Source organism: Podarcis muralis, chromosome 1 (assembly GCF_964188315.1).
Source record: "Podarcis muralis chromosome 1, rPodMur119.hap1.1, whole genome shotgun sequence".
In the NCBI taxonomy this organism is placed as follows: Eukaryota; Metazoa; Chordata; class Lepidosauria; order Squamata; family Lacertidae; genus Podarcis; species Podarcis muralis.
In genome coordinates, this window is record NC_135655.1 from 24,446,397 (window position 1) to 24,463,266 (window position 16,870).

The following is a 16,870-nucleotide window of genomic DNA, read 5'->3' on the forward strand; positions in this document are numbered from 1 at the left end:
GGAGCATTAATGAAACTCATCCCAGTTCTAGCAATCTGGGAATGACTAACTTTATGCCAAAGGTTTCAAAGCATACTTTTCACCACCTTCTATTATTTACAGTCTATGTACACGATATGCATAGTGCTGCACAACGAAACACATTGAAACTAATTTCTTCTGAGAATATTATTTAATTAAATTTGTATACCGCCCTTCATCTGTAGATCTCAGGGCAGTTCATAGCATTGAAGGACGGTTTCTTGTCCTCTCCTACACTCACCTGTGACACCTCCACCCCCAAAAAAATCCTGGGTTGAGGGGGATGCTAGTAGGAAGAAGAGATGAGAAGCATCTCTTTAACATGTCTTAGGGTATCACTCTTTGGGCAATTCCCCTCTGGCCCTCCAGAAAGGCATTTTGGAGTGTACAGGCAAGGGCAAGAAAGGGACATGAGTCTTTCCTTCCATTCCCTTCCTTAGGTTAACTGATCCCCAAGCTGTAAATGTCTGTAAATGTGCCTGTCTGTCTGGGGCAGAAACCTATAGACTTGCAGGCATGATGATTCTCCATTCTGATCTTTCTTTTGCAGCCACTGGACATCCCAAGAATGCTGGATATGTTAAGACAGCAAAGGATGATGATGGTGCAGACCTTGTGCCAATACACGTTTGTCTACGGAGTCCTCATCCAATTCCTTAAGAGTTCGAGGCTTATATAAACCTTCCTTACTCCGCTTCCTAAGTCTCGCTGTTTGCAAGAGTTTACAAAAGCAGTTTTGCCTTCCGCCGGGGCAACCTTTCTGGATTGGTTTGAAGATGCTGAGTGCAAGTCCAGTGACTTCGCTGGTTTCTGCAGAGCAAGACTTTGGGGTGGATGGATTTTCTTCTTTGTGTGCAGTTGGAACAAGAAAGGAATGTGTGTGTGTGTGTGTGTGTTTAAATAATGTACTGAGATGCAGTGCTTTTCGTGTAATTCTGACACTGTGTGACTGAAGGCAAAATAAGTGTGGATCCTACCAAGACATCACCATTTTGAAAACCAAGGATGGATAATTTTTAATTCTTTTTTTTAAAGCCCGCTTTTAGAATGAAGAGAGGGAAAACCCTGAAACTATATTCATGTATATGTTTAGATACATCATGTGGGAAATACATGTGCCCTGCAAACTGAGAGCAGTAAGCTATGTATACTCAGAATAGACCCATTGAAATCATTCTATTATTTCTGTGAGTTTTCTCTGGGTATGACTGTGTTGGCTACCACCCTGGAGTTACAAACGGCATCACTGTGCTTTTAATTTTGTATTTAAATCAGTGCTAATATATATTTATATATATACTTTAAGACGCTCATGAAATGTACAGATTTCATATTGGAACCAGCATTTGCAAGAAGATGGCACTTAAAAGCAGTTACTTTTTTGTACTTAACTTTTTCTTTTGTATTATTCTAAAAACTCCCAATAGCGCAATATTTCAGAGTATATAATATGTAAGGGGAAAAGAAGGGGTTTGAGTCCGCTGGTTTATAATGTGCAGAGGGAAGTGGGAAGAAATGGGAAGTGACAGTGACACGTACAGTTTGAAGTGTCATAAAATGAGCAAGAACAGTGTCTGTTTTGAAAGAATGCGAGGTTTAAAAAACGAAGAAGTAAGGAGGAATGGTTACAGCTGGCACTTTTTTTTGTTTTAAAGCTAAGAAAAGGAGAACGCTTTTTGCTTACAGTTCTAGGCCAAAAGGGGGGAAAAGGCATTGCCTTTTTGTGCTATGTAGCGCCCAGAAGCTCCAAAATTAATGAAGTATATCCTCAGTATTATTCTTTTAAAAATATATGTATTGAAAACTGGTTGCTACTACTGGTTGAAATCAAGGTGGATGCCGGTGAAATTGAAGCACTCTCTTGGCTCTTATTTATCTAGGGAAACATACTAGTATGTTTTAAGTGGTTAACATGCCCATTACTAAGTCGTTTTTACTTTTTGTTTTAGAAAAAGTTTTTAAAGATGGAATCAGTGGGTGAGAGGAACATGTATGTGAGAGTGGGTTACTGGTTTACATGCTTCAGCAGAGAGGCTGCAGTATTAACCCTTCTGGTTTTATGTCCCCCTGTCAAGGAAATCAAAAAGTACCTTAGGTTCATAGTCTGTGCTGTGGCAGCCTGTTTCCTTCCCTTTCCTGGGTCACATCCCTTCAGTGAGGTTGAAACGAGATAGGAAGGAAGGAGTATGCATTTTGATGGGTCCGCAATCACTTGCAGAACCAGAAACAGCAAATGTTCTAACTGGATGGCTATGGAAGGCATACAAAAGTAACAGGTTTCCCATAATTGCTTAAAATGGAGAGGTGCACATTCTCTCTACAGGCATTTACACTGTAAACTTATTTTATTTAGTAAATAAGCTGTTTCAAAGCACCTCTGGCTGTGCTTTTGGGATTGTGGTGAGCTCTTTAGTCAGGAATTAAATTGATCCATGTGTGAGATACATGCCTCTAGGTATTATTTTTTTTCTTTCGAATTTTGACCGCACCTGTCCTTGCTGTGTACAGCCCCCAGTAAGATGAGGTTAAACTACTGTCCAAAGAGGTTTATGGCATACCTTGAAGAATCTCATTAGGTCTCGCGTCATGTTTTAGAGCTGGCCCAAGAGCATTGGACCGAAAACTTTGGCTGCTTTCGATATCACTGCTAATTTACATTGTGTAGACTCAGTTATGTTGGTCATTTCTCTGTCTGAAGTCAGTATGGATGAGCTAATTTTGCTGCCAGCCTTTAGCTGTTGACCACCAACAGCAGTTTCTGCAAGTTTTGAGTTTGTGGCGTTTGGGCTGAATTCCTTGACTCAGCGTTTTATTCATAGATTCCGGAAATGTAGCATTTTTTTCCAGAAAACTTTCCCTCAAGCCCGGTCCCATATGTCAACATTGAAAGGTGGGATGAGTTTAGGCAGGGAAAACAGCACAGAGGGATTTGGAACTGTTCTGAATGCACAATATAGCAGTCAGAAGGGCTTTCTTCTTACGGGAAGTCAAGAGACCATAGAGCAGGGCTGGATAACCGAGGGGCCTCCAGATGTTGAACTACAACTCCCAAAGTCTCTGCCCATTGGCCAGACAGCTTGTGCTGTTGGGAACTCTAGTCCAGCACCATCTGGAGAGCCAATGGTCAATCTCACTATAAATATTTTAATATTTTGCTTTAAATTTTCTGATTGAGTTTCCTCTCTTAGTTGTATCGGATGTTCCCTGGAGATGTAGTTTGGCGCAATAGTTTCTGTATAATGGGACTGAGACTCTGTTCCTCTGGTTGCCTTACTTGCACAGCACAAGGAGGAAGGGAGGGCCCTGCTTTGGCTTCCTCGTAACTAAGCATGCCCTCTGATATGTGCAGTTCAGAAACACCTTATGGTGCAATATTGCACTGTCTGCGCTAAGCACAACACAGAGAATCACAGAACTCTTACCAATGGAGGCTCAAGTCTCTCCCTGAAGCAAGCCCGTTGCCCTGCAAACCATTGCTTAGATTACGTGGCAAGTTGCTTTTGAAAACTGAGGAAACTTCAGAAGTGGTTTGGGATGGAAAAAATAGGAGGTGCAAGGTAGGGGTGGGGAGTTTGAAAATGTACAAGACTTTGGGATGGGAAAGGGAGTTCTCCAAGTGGGTCTTTTACTGCAGTTTCCTTGGTTTTCCTCTGTCTCTGTACAGTCAAACGTTTTGGGATGGGCAGAAATGCAAGCTGTAATAGCGAATGTTTTAGAACTCTGGCAAGAGCAAAGAGCATTCTTGCTTTGAATGGAGAGGGGGGGGGTGTTTCTTCCCCACTTATCCTGAGCTGGCCTTTTCGATTATTCTGATTTCCTTGAAGCTGCATTTCGTATCTCAAACATGCTAAATCAGTGAACCTGAATCGAAGTGGTTTGTTTGCTTGTTTTGGTATGTGTAGCCAAAACGTACGTTGACATGATGCTGTCTTGTGAAGTGAAGAATGTGCCACAATTTCCCACCCCCAAAAAGACCTGTGGTGCTAAATGAGGTAGTGTTTGACCCAGTTACTACAGATTAAGCAAGAAATAGAAAACTGGTGTGTGAGAGAGAGATAGAGATCTGCAGCTGCTTTAGTCACGCTAAACTCCCTCCTGAAACGGCTTGAAAAGAAAATTTTCCCAAATGAATAAAGGGAAGTTGCTTGCCATCTTATTTCACTGGAATGTCCCAATATGTGTCGAGGGTGTTTGAAACAATCTAAACCAGTGGCGTAGCGTGGGTTGTCAGCACCCGGGGCAGCACCCCCCCCTCGAGCACCCCCCCTCCACAGTCAGCACCCCCCCTCCACAGTGGGCGGCGACCCGGCGGCTCAGATCAGATTCGCACAGCCAGCACTGCAGTGAGAGAGAGTGAGCCAGGTAGGGGCAGAGAGCTGCGAGTGCGAGTGCGTCCCCCCCAGATGTTGCGCCCGGTGCGGCCGGCCCCCCCTGCACCCCCCACGCTACGCCACTGATCTAAATGGAACCTTAAGGATGATTCTGGAAGGAAAATGACCAGTCAGGTGATCTAACCCATTTTCTTACTAAAGGTAAGAAAACTTTTGTCAAAACAGGTATGTGAGGTTCCTTTTCTTGGACGGCTCTTAGACCCAAAACTTAACTTTGCTGCTGGCTTAATCTAGGTAGGATGTGAGTCTGTGTTCATTTGCTCCTACTATAGTTTGGAATTGCCCTCCCCACCCCCCAAAAAAGATATCCAATTCTCAGCTGCTCCTGTCATGTTTCTATGTAGGGGCTACATGGGTAAGGCAAATGATGTTGTTTGTTCTCACACCAGTATTGTGCTTGCGGTGGGAAGGAACCATGTCTTGTGCATGATCCTTCCATGTTGCTGGACCTTCAACTCGCATCATTTCCAGCTAACATGGCCATTGGTCAAGGATGATGGGAGTTTCAGTCTACCACCATCATTAAAGGCACGATTCCACCACAGTGGAAGACTGGACCACAAAGAAGCAGTTCCCATGCCATTCTGGAAATGTGTGAATCTGTCTAGGGCTAGAAGCTTGTCGGTTGACCTTGCAAGGTTTCCTGAGATTTGGAGACTTCAACATCTCATTGGCCTTAATTGGGTGCTCAGATTTAATTGTATGTGAGTGAAAGATGCTGGATTTTGGGCTTTGTTTCCACGTCGGTTTTTTGTGCCAGTATACAGGGATTTATAAATTTCTTTCCTTTAACAGTAGCACATGTCTCCTACTCAAGTATTATTTTTCTAGCATCAAGCTAAATGTTGTTTTCTTTTTTAAGTTTGCTCTGCTTTGTGTCTCTCTCAATCAGTACTGTAAAAAATGTAAAATTTCTTCAGCTTTAAACCTTGTACAATTGAAATGGGGTTTGTAAAACAATGTACAAATTGTATTTGATAGACAGAAAGGCTTGTTTTTCTTTGATATGTAATATATGTGAAATGAATTATATCATAGTCTATTTTTGCCATGGAAATAAATATTTGAAGCGCTTACATACCGGTTTTGTTTTATTGCTGCATGAAATGTTTTAAGAGGAAGCATCTTTTAAGTGCGGTCCAAATGGTTTCGTAACCCGAAAGCAGATGCCAGAAATGGATTGGTGTTTATTGCACTTGCTTACTGCTGTATTATATTTTAGCCAGACAATCCAGTGAAGGGAACAAAGGATCCCAAAGCAAGGCTCTCCTACAGTTGGTAAAGGCCGAAGGAAACTAGCTAGTGGGAGGTTTGCTTTGGAGCTTTGGATGGCTGGCTCGCTCTATCAAGAGTAGGGAAGCTCAGGCTCATGGTCCAAATGTGGCCCTCTAAGCCTCTCTAGCAGGCCCTCGAGACTCTCCTTAGACATACCACTGAGTTCTTTTTCCTGTCTGGAATGTGTTGTTGAATTCTTAAAATGCACCCCTGGATGGTGCATAGAGGGGAGTGTGTGTGTGTGTGTGTGTGTGTGTGTGTGTGTGTGTGTGTGTGTAATAATAATAATTTATATTCATACCCCGGCCATCTGGCTGGGTTTCCCCAGCCACTCTGGGCATCTCCTGATGTTTGATAACATAAAAAACTTCCCTAAATAGGGCTGCCTTCAGATCCCTTCTGAAAGATGGTTGTTTATTTCCTTGACATCTGATGGGAGGGTGTTCCACAGGGCGGGCACCACCACCGAGAAGGCCCTCTGCCTGGTTCCCTGTAACCTCAGTTCTCGCAGAGGTGGACCTCAGTGTCCAGGCTGAACGATGGGGGTAGACACACACCTTCAGGTATACTGGGCCGAGACCATTTGGGGCAGGCATTGGCCCTCCAGATGCTTTGGGACTACAGTTCCCATCATCCCTGACCACTGGTCCTGCTAGCTAGGGATGATGGGAGTTGTAGTCCCAAAACATCTAAAGGGCTGAGTTTGCCTATGCCTGGTTTAGGGCTTTAAAGGTCAGCACCAAACACTTTGAATTGTGCTTCGAAACGTACTGGGAGCCAATGTAAGTATTTCAGGATCGGTGTTACATGGTCTCTGCTAGCTTACAATACAAAGTTAAAATGCACATTCATGCCTCTAGCCATTTTTGCCTCTGCCCCACCTGCTGCTGACGTGGTTTCAGTGGGTGACCTACTGTTGCCAAACCCTTACTTTCATTTCTTAGAATTGTAGAGTTGGAAGGAACCCCAGGGGTCATGCATGTGTTACTCACTTGAGCAGAACTTCCGCCATATTGTTTCTGATGTCTCTTAATAGCAAAGAAAATACAATTTATTTTCACTGACATCTGCATGCCTGGTTTGGAGAAGATATTTGCTAGTAACTGAAAACAGCAACAACACCCTTGTTTGAACCTGAACTCAGATCTCGTGCTTCAAATACAGTTTGGCCCTTAGTAGCACTACTGGAAAAAAAGAACCCGAACCCACTCCACTAATTCAATTTCTGACTAATTCCATTTCCAGAATTATTTGCCTGTGAGTGGCAGACAAACACCCAAATATAAACCAAACATCTGTCACCCTAGACATAGCAACTTGGTATTATTTACAGTGCTGCATATTTCCAGGACTTAAGGTATCTTGTGCTTAATGAACAAAGCATCTGGGAAGAATTTTGGAGGACTCGCCGAACAGCTTGCTACTGTCTGACATTATTTGTGTGTGACTCAACAAGATTATTATTAGCAGTGGTAAAGTGGGGGCCATGTGCCTTATTTAAATTTAGAGCGCCATTTTCTTTCTTTCTGAGAATGCCGCTGTGCTCATCTGTCCAGTAAAGGAAAACAAAAGATTTTTCACTGTGATTTAAAGTTCTTAAAAGGAAAGCATTTGTCAAGTCCAGTTCATGTTGCTAAATGATCGGATGCAGCCCAAAATACCATATTTTAATGATTCTGTTTCGTTTACTTCTATTTAATGAAATCTATGTTTGACTTCCTTTATTTATTAGTCAGTGTATGACTAAAGGACTATTTTAGAATGGAAGGGAGGGAATCAGCACTCATGCTCACATCTCCAGCTATTTAGTCCAGTCTCCACTGGACGCAGAAGTATTTATGAACACAAAGGACAAAGTACTAATAAAGGCAAATACAGAAAACAGAACACAGCTGTATGTAAACCAAACCTAAAAAAAAACTAGGGCCAAAGTGGTTTTATTGGGTGTTATATTGGGGTGGATGAAGTGATTATTGCTTATATATATAGTGGACAGATGAAGAATTGGAAGTTCTTTAGTTTCAGAACTATGTATTCATTCTCTTTTAAGCTCTTTTCCACCTCTCTTTCTCTATGTTTTTATCTTATCCAGATTAACGTTGAATAAAAGCGATATTTGATATTAAGTTTTGTATTTCTCTTTACAAACTCTAATAAAATTTATTTTTTAAAAAACTGGGACCAAATTGGGGGGGGGGGGTGTATGAAAAGTGATACTGCCTAAGCAACTAAGACACAGATAACAAACAATTTTTAATCTTTTAGAATAAGAATGGGATGGGTACTGTGAGGGATACACACAATTGCAAGCTGAACAAACACCACCAAACTCTTGCTGATATTCGGAGACTAATGAAATGGCTAATTTCCCCCTTACCCTGTTTAGGGAAGCTTTTAATGTTTGATGCATTACAGTATTTTAATATTTTTTTTGGAAGCCACCCAGAGTGGCTGGGGAAGCCCAGCCAGATGGGCGGGGTATAAATAATAATAATAAATAATAATAATAATAATAATAATAATAATAATAATAATAATAATTATTATTATTTCATTACCCGTATTATGACTTTGCATGCATCAGAAGAAAAAGGAATCAGAATTGCATGCAGGCACTGAAGATCCTCACCCTCTTGACTTTCTCTTCTGTAAACAGCACTAGGTACCCTCAATTAGTTGTGCATGCTTATTTGCGGCTCTGGATAGAGATGGGAAGGCCTAGCAAAATTAGCTCCATTACCCCCTTATCCTCTCAACGCTATTAATGCCCCACATGTTCTGTGACTACAAAGCTCTTAGTGACAGCCTCATGTCAGAGCTGGAATACTTCGTGATAGGTATGAAAACTTCTGCTGTAGAAAATATTTATTGGACCCTGGGCTGGTTGGAGCTGGGATCAATCTGGAAGCATATTGCACATATCTGCATTAGCAGTATGTTTATGCCCTTGTCACATGCACAGCAGTGATATGTCCTGCTGCTGCCTGAAAGGATAGGTCCCACCAAAAGATGGGCAACACATGTCATCATGCCAATCACCTGCTGTCAGGTGGAGTGCTGGGACTCAGCCCCTACAATCGCTGATCCATGCTTTCAAAGCTGACGGTACCACACATCTGTTTGGGCATTGCATTGCAGCCACCGAAATAAACGCAACAACCCTGGTTCGGAAAACTCTGCACTGGAATTCATACAGCCGTGAGAAATAGCCTGGAGAAGAGGAGGTTAAGGGGTGATATGATAGCCATGTTCAAATATATAAAAGGATGTCACATAGAGGAGGGAGAAAGGTTGTTTTCTGCTGCTGCAGAGAAGCGGACACGGAGCAATGGATCCAAACTACAAGAAAGAAGATTCCACCTAAACATTAGGAAGAACTTCCTGACAGTAAGAGCTGTTTGACAGTGGAATTTGCTGCCAAGGAGTGTGGTGGAGTCTCTGTCTTTGGAGGTCTTTAAGCAGAGGCTTGACAACCATATGTCAGGAGTGCTCTGATGGTGTTTCCTGCTTAGCAGGGGGTTGGACTCGATGGCCCTTGTGGTCTCTTCCAACTCTATGATTCTATGATTCTATGAAATCACTGAGCCAGGGCATATGTGTTAAAACAAATGGCTACATAGCGCAGGCAGATCAATTTGAAGACTGTATTTTACCGTTGCAAATGTTGTATTCATTTATTATAAATAAATCTTATAAATAAATCACACCTGCCTTTAAAATATATAGAAAAGTTCTACATTCAAGAGTTTTCAGCAGTTAATCCCATTATGTTTCATTACATGTCAGCTGCCCACTACTGTGTGTGTGAGAGGACTCAGTTCGCTACAGCCTGATTCGTAAAATACTCGGGCCCTTTTTTTACGAGTGCATCCAAAAGAGAAGGTTTTTAAGGGGGGGGGGAATCATTTGCTATCGTTTTATTTAGTTTGCAAAGTTCAGATATCTGCACCGCTGGCTGGCTTGGTGCTTTGCTGCTAGTTCTACTGCGCGTTGTCGGTGGAGATGGGGAGGGATTCTGCAAAGCTTTCTTTGAGCTCGTCGACTTCCCTCAAAGAGTCGCTCGTTTCAAAGTCAGCGTCGCAGGTGGTTGAGCTGAGCGCCGGCGGCAACGTGCACGAGGTATCTGCAATTTCATCGGTGACCACAAAGGAGGAAGGATCCAGCCCCACGCTCACTGGTTCGCTCAGATTTGGGGGAAAGCCAGCCTTGCCCTCCGCCTTCTCAGAGTCATCACTGTGTACGGGATCATTTTCATTTAAATCCACTGCTTTTAACAGCACCTCACATTTTGCTGGCTTGTTTTGTCTTTGAGCTTTGCTGCGATGTTGGCGGTGCTCAGCTGGCTCAGGCCTGCGCAGACCAAACATGTCCAAGCCTCCTGCAGGCTTTTCCTCCTTGCTGCAGCCCAAGTCTACTTTCAGAATCTCCAGCAGGTGGCGCATTTTGGTCTAAGATTTCAAGGAGGAAATAATACGAGAGTTCGGAAAAACAATTTTAGATCTATTTATTTGTAATTTATATATGTGGTACAGTGGTTTTGTTTTTAACTATCAGAAAGATAATCAAATAGGTCATTTTCAACCCAGGCTTTTCTAGGTAATTGAAACTGAAATATATATTTTAAAAACCTACTTATTCCCTGTTATAATGCATTCGCTTCAAAGTATGATTATCATCTTCCAAAGCAATTACAGTGGTACCTTGGGTTACATAAGCTTCAGGTTACATACGCTTCAGGTTACAGACTCCGCTAACCCAGAAATAGTACCTCGGGTTAAGAACTTTGCTTCAGGATGAGAACAGAAATTGTGCTCCGGCGGTGCGGCAGCAGCAGGAGGTCCTATTAGCTAAAGTGATGCTTCATGTTAAGAACAGCTTCAGGTTAAGAATGGACCTCCGGAACGAATTAAGTACTTAACACGAGGTACCATTGTACTTCATTCCAAACTTAAAAATGGAAAGCGTAATGCTGGTGGTCAGCAAAAGAGTTTCAAAGACTCTCTCAAGGCAAATCTAAAAAAATGTAGTATAAACGCTGACAACTGGGAAACACTGGCCTTCAAGCGCTCCAGTTGGAGAACAGCCTTTACCAAAGGTGTCATGGGCTTTGAAGACTCAGGACAAAAGGGAGAAACGTGCTAAGAGAAAGGCATGTTTGGCAAACCTTCACCGTGATCAACTCCCGCCCGGAAACCAATGTCCCCACTGTGGAAGGATGTGTGGATCCAGAATTGGCCTCCACAATCACTTACGGACTCACTGTTAAAACCGTGTTTATGGAAGACAATCTTACTCGGCTACGAGTGATCGGCAAAGAAAGAAGAAGATAATGCATCCAAGAATGAACAGTTCAGTACAAATTCTTAAATGGGTCTATATAACGTGTATATGGAACTCTCTACGTGTGTGTGTGTGTGTATTTTCTACTGTACAGAAGAAAAAAGAGATTCACAGAGCCAAGTGCTTATGTCAGTCAGTAGCTGTCTATGCATTTAATGCAAAGCCAAAAACTATGGTTTAGTTAGTAAGTCACGTTTGTTCACGAATGCTCCATGTGCACCTGCTTTGCTCAAGTGGGTAAATAAACTACAAACCTAACCTGTTTGTTTTGGCATAATAACCCACAATTGCCATCCAGCCTTAAGCCACGGTTTGTTGCTGACTTAGCAATAAAGGTTTGTTAGGGCAAAATAACCTCAGGCTGGGTCATCGTGCTCTTTGTGGTTTGTTTGCCTGGTCATTCCCAGGGAAGAGCAAAGTGGGTGTACTCAGTGAACAGGATAACAACAGCATTTGTGTTAATCTTATGTGGCCTTATCAAATGGCCTTGTATACACAGGACATACCTCATCCAGGTGGCTCTTATTTTGTTCTATGTGACGCTCAAATAACCTTTCCAGAGCCCTTTTTGAAAAAAGAAGAAACATTTTGCAATGAAGGTGCTGGCCTTTTCTCTGAAGGAAACCATTTTTAAAAATTGCTAAAGTTGTCTAAACACCAACATTTACAAGTGTTTTCTAGAAAGAAGCAAAAGAAGCAGCAGAAGCAGCTAAGATTCTCTTATTTATTCTTTGCCAGGAATATTTCTCAATAAAATAAAATGCCATTAAGCAAAAGTTTAAAAAGTTATTAACAAAGTCAATAATTGACTCGGTCACTTGTACCGGCAGAACTTGCACTTCTACAAGTGCCCTGCAGTTTCCATACTGCATTCATCAGGAGTCAGGCCTTAGGGTGGCAGAAAATGTCCTTTGGAACTCCCTGCCTATTGACATTAGGCATGTGCCATGTATTCTTTCTGTCGCCTGCTTAAATGCTTCTGTTTTGGGGACAGGTGATTCAGCTACACGACTCCTTACATGCTTAATTGCCCTTAACTGCTTTTAGATGTTTTTAACACCCTTTGACTGTTTGAATATGTTTTTATTTTATTTTTTCCCCACTGCATTTTTATTGCAGATATGTTTACCGCCCAGGGCTCCTTTTGAAGGAAGGACAGGATATAAATGGCTAAAAAAAGAGAGAAAAGGGTCATGTCCAATTATTTCCCTTTGCTAATACAACACACTTTGATCCAGTGGAGGCTGAAATGACTGAAAAGCAGGGGGCAAGCAATTATTGGTGATTCTTGGTTCCTTCTGCAGCCCCCTGTACCTGCTCCAGGGGGCTGCAGGATCCTTGGGGAAAAACGTAAGTAGTTTTGCTGGATCCTTCCTATAGAACTGTTTTTGGATTCCTCTTGTCTGTTAGACGCCTGACCAGACCTCTTCACTTCAGCTCCCAATCACTTATATAATGCTTTTCACAGCATCGCTGGAAAAAATAAAATAACCTCAAATATATCCAAACCTGTTGGAAAACAATCCGAGCTTAAGAATCTCATCTGTTATGTCCTGGATGAAATTTAAATACAGAAGTTCTTCTTCTCTGCAGAGGAAAAAAGAAAGCCAATATGTATCTCTCTCTGAAGCAGTAGATTATATAGATGTAAAGATAGCTATCGATAAATTTAGGCTGGAGATCATTAGAAGCAAAGGATGTCCAATATATGCAGGTCCTGCCTGCTCACTATGTAAAAATTATGCCCAAACCTCCCTATAAACCCTGCAAGGAATCAGATATCCAAACAGATGTATCAGACAAATCAGAGAGCAGGAGAGATCAGGCAAATCAGTTTCCCCTTTATCTCTTTGCTGGTTGGCTGCAGCCATTTCAGAAAGAAACTTTGGGGGGGGGGGGAGAGGGAGAGAGAGAGGGGGGAGAGAGAGAGAGAGAGAGAGAGAGAGAGAGAGAGATTGGAGAAATCACGGATTAGAAATGTTCCCATGGGAATCAATGGAAATTGTGGAATTGTTATGTGAACATTTCCCTAACAAATGATTTCCAGGGAACTCATTGTGTTTGGTAAGCAGGACCTGCATGTAGTTTCAATATGCAGCCATATAAAGCTATCAAGCTTAAAATGAGTAATTTGAACTTGATAAGCTGCTGGGGTTAGATGGGTAATACTCAACAAAGTTTTAGGGAATGAAATTAATGAACATGACTAGACTGGGCCCGTTAATTTCAATGGGTCTGCTCTACATAAGTTGAATACCACCCTCTGCTTCCATAATGAGCTGCAATCCTAACCCACTTTACCTGGGAGTAGCTCTCATTTAATCCAACAGACCTTGTCAGACATGAGTAGAAGTGTGCTGTAAATGGGTTAGATTAATGAACTTCTTGAATGACTAAAGATGCACCAATTAATTGGGCAGCAGATTTTTTTAAAGAAGTTCTTTAATAAAAGAACTAAACTGTAAAAAAAAAAAAATACACCCTAAAGATGGCAAGCTGTATTGTAAAAGAGGCATTCTGCTTTTTCCCTCACGCAAGAGGGAACGCCTATTCTGAGATGGCGCCTATACTAAGACACACTCTCATCACCTAAAAACAAGGAATGTTCTTTTTATTTTATTTGCTTTCACATTTGAATTCTTTTTATGGCTTCAGAACACAAACCCCATACACAAATGTGAATCAATTAATCAACAAAAACATGTATGATTAATTGGGCCAGATTTCTGTTATCAGGCACCTGCCTTCGTTCTTAACCCTGCCTCCTAACAGATTAGATCACAACAGAATCCACTCTTCTAAACCTTCTGTACTCAGGAGTTAACAGATTAACCTACTGGCAAATGGGAATGCAATTCCCCACACATTAGAAGCAGGTAACCTCAAGGCTGTTCCCTCCCTTGTTCCCACTCAGTCTTCTCTTATAATGTTATTATATCTCTCCCCCCCCCATCCTTTAACAAACGTGTTTAATAAAACAAGACAAAACATTTCAAGTCACAGGAATGTAATTTAATTGCTCAGATGTCTAAATAGTAAGCAAACAGATGCAAACGAACGTCGGGGAGACGCAAACACTTAATAGAAGTAATCAACCATCAGTATGCAAATCTGTTGACAGGGGCTGCTAAATTTCCTTCCATAAACAGAAATGGCATCTCTGAAGGAGCTGTTGCCTGAGTGAAGGGTGCTGAGCATCGTGAACACCTTGAAAGGCTCTGGCACAGGCTCCTTTGCACCCGCCGTAAATCATATAGAGGCTGGAAAGTTTCCAGCTACTTGGCATTCTGATCAGACCCCACGTTGATGCTTATAATACTACATTCCTGCAGTGCCTCCCGAGGAATAATAGAACGCCTTTCAATATTGTGTCTTGCAGCCCAGATGTCTTTGAAAGACAGAAAGAGAATGCAAACAGCCTCCCCAAAATCAGTGGTAAAGCTGGGATAGGGGAGACTTCTTAACACCATTTCCCTGGCTCAGCCTAAAGCTTTGTTTGGGCAGGGAAAGAATCAGACAGTTTTTCCATCTTGGGTTCCCAGATTCAGCTGGACTACAAACCCCATTATCCCTAGCCCAATGAGCATGGGATGATGGGAGTTGTAGTGCAACATCTGGGAACCCTAGGTTGGAGAAAGCTGCTTTATCGTGTGGTGACATGCCTTTCTTTATGGTGAAGGAGCGGGCATACCATCGCATCTCCACCATGAAGCAGATGATGCTGTGTGAGCTGGGTGATCCACACCAATGCCTAATTATGCTGTGATGCTCGTCGTTCTTATTCCTCAAAGAAAGGGAGGTGTGTGAGCCTGTGTTTAAAGTACACAATTCTCTCATGCAACAAAGTGCTGGAATGCAGAGCTGCATGTTCACTCCCACTCCTTTCCCCTCATGTGTACAGAGTTAGATTCAAGTGTCTGGGTATTTTCCCCACCATCTCGCACGGCACCTTACTGTTAGGGTTAGTGTGATTAGTATAAATCACATGAGATGTCTGAGAAGAGCGTGGGAACGGAAGACTGTCTTATCTCTTCCGTCTGAGAATGCTATTAGACTATACTTTCACTTTTGCTGTATGCTTTCTGTTTTCTGCCAGAGTTTGGAGAACACAGACGGGATTATGGATTCTCTGTATATACTGTGAACAAAACGTAGTTTGGATCTACGGATGTCTCTATCTTCTTGCTGAAGACTTGTGTGCACTTTTCATAAGAGAAGTGTTGCAGATGGGCACTCTGGAGTGAAGGGACATTCCAGAGACGTGCCTACCAGGAGACACTCGGAAGTACTGGGGGTCTGCAATCCCCCCAGGAGCGTTTTCCACAAAGAGGATGGTTTGACGATCCAGTGCCCTTTGCTACTCTGGAGTAACGACGGCAAGTCTTCATTCCGGGGGTGCCTATAGTGTCGAGGCTGCGTTCCTGCCGGAGAAGAGTGAAGTTGGCTGTTTGCCGTCGGACTGTGTGAGTACCCTTTGATTTATGAGGGCAATAAACCTCGGAGAGATAAGCAAGCCTTAATTGCCAGGAGTTTGCCCGAGCTTGCTGGAGACTGTTTGCTGCTGTAGAAATTGTTGTGGGACCTTTTGGCTGCAAGTAAAAGGCCAAAATGGATTCCAAGCAAGGAGTCGGATTGCGGTCGTGTCCGCCATTATCGGACGACAATTATGCTGTGTGGTCACAGAAAATGGAGGCCGTTCTTGTAAGGCAGCAGCTGTTCCATGTGATTGAAGACCCGATCCCACTGCAGCCAGATAGAGTATGGCGTGACCAGAACAGGCAGGCAAAAGCACTAATCACCCTGTCTGTGTCTGATGATCAGTTGATTCATATCCGGGATTTAGCCACCGCACAAGAGATGTGGCAGGCTTTACGAGATGTTCATCTCAAAGAAGGGAGTGCTTTCTTGCTTTTCCAACGGCTTTTTAATTTGAAGTTGAAAGCTGGAGATTGCCTCCAAAAGCATCTCACACAGTTGAAGTATCTGCGTGGTCAGCTGATGCAGAGGAACTTAAATTTTTCGGAACCTGTTTTCTGTCTCTTGATTATCCTCAGCCTAGATGGGAGGTACGCGACTGTTGTGTCACAGCTTGTAGCTCTGCCAGTTGCAGACCTCACCGTGACGAGGATTTGTTCTATGCTGCTGTCAGAGGCTGATAGACAAGCAGCATTTGGGGCAAGTGAGGGGGAGAATGGAGCTTCGAAAGCCCCCCCTCCGGTTGCTCAAAGGGAGGAGGGAGCGGTTGCTCTTAAGGCCACACGGTGTTACAAGTGCGGGGCCATCGGACACCTTCAACGCAATTGCAGGAAGGGCCAAAAGCCCAAAGAAGCGAAAAGGAGCTCTGGAGTGGGAGGGGCCGGTGGCAGAGAGCGTGCTAAGCCCCGTCCTACACAAGCACCTGCTTTTGGTTACACCACAATGCCTATGTAGTGGACGCAGGAACCACAATCCACATGTCTGGGCAGAAAGGTTTGTTCACAACCTTCAAGGAGTTGTGGAATACTGTCAAGCAAGTGGACGGTCAATCTTTGAGAGCTACAGGGATTGGAACAGAATATTTGGAGAGCATCCAAACCACGATTAACAATGTCCATTAGGTTCCAGGACTGTCTTACAATTTGTTGACTGTGTCTCAACTTACTGAGCAAGGTTTTAGTATTTCTTTCAACAGGAAGAGAGGCGTGATCTCCTGTATGCCTACAAAGAAGATGGACTTTATTTACTTTCTTTTGACAGTAATGACTGTAAGAAATGTGATGATGCATTTTGTGTTACAGGTACAAAGCCAAAAGGCAAGAAGCCTGGTAAGGTAGTCACAAGAGCTTTCCAGTGAGTGTATGCTG

The 16,870-nt window shown here is 42.8% G+C and overlaps 2 protein-coding genes across 9 annotated transcripts in view; one reads left to right on the plus strand and one right to left on the minus strand.

Moving 5' to 3' along the window:
* PTPN21 (protein tyrosine phosphatase non-receptor type 21) overlaps positions 1 to 5,488 on the plus strand; it is a 52,439-nt gene extending 46,951 nt beyond the window's left edge. For all 6 annotated transcript variants that reach the window (XM_028718014.2, XM_028718034.2, XM_028718026.2 and 3 more), the window contains one exon: positions 572 to 5,488. In XM_028718014.2, the coding sequence (XP_028573847.1) occupies positions 572 to 700 (129 nt within the window). In that variant the 3' untranslated portion in view covers positions 701 to 5,488. The remainder of the gene's footprint in view (positions 1 to 571) is intronic.
* A 3,803-nt stretch (positions 5,489 to 9,291) lies between these two features.
* SPATA7 (spermatogenesis associated 7) overlaps positions 9,292 to 16,870 on the minus strand; it is a 53,762-nt gene continuing 46,183 nt past the window's right edge. Inside the window, exons 9-11 of one of the 3 annotated variants that reach the window (XM_077924965.1) lie at positions 12,537 to 12,614; positions 11,534 to 11,591; positions 9,292 to 10,135 (exon numbers count right to left, since the gene is read on the minus strand). In XM_077924965.1, the coding sequence (XP_077781091.1) occupies positions 9,668 to 10,135; positions 11,534 to 11,591; positions 12,537 to 12,614 (604 nt within the window). In that variant the 3' untranslated portion in view covers positions 9,292 to 9,667. The remainder of the gene's footprint in view (positions 10,136 to 11,533; positions 11,592 to 12,536; positions 12,615 to 16,870) is intronic. The other 2 variants (XM_077924972.1, XM_028718076.2) reach the window with 2 other exon arrangements.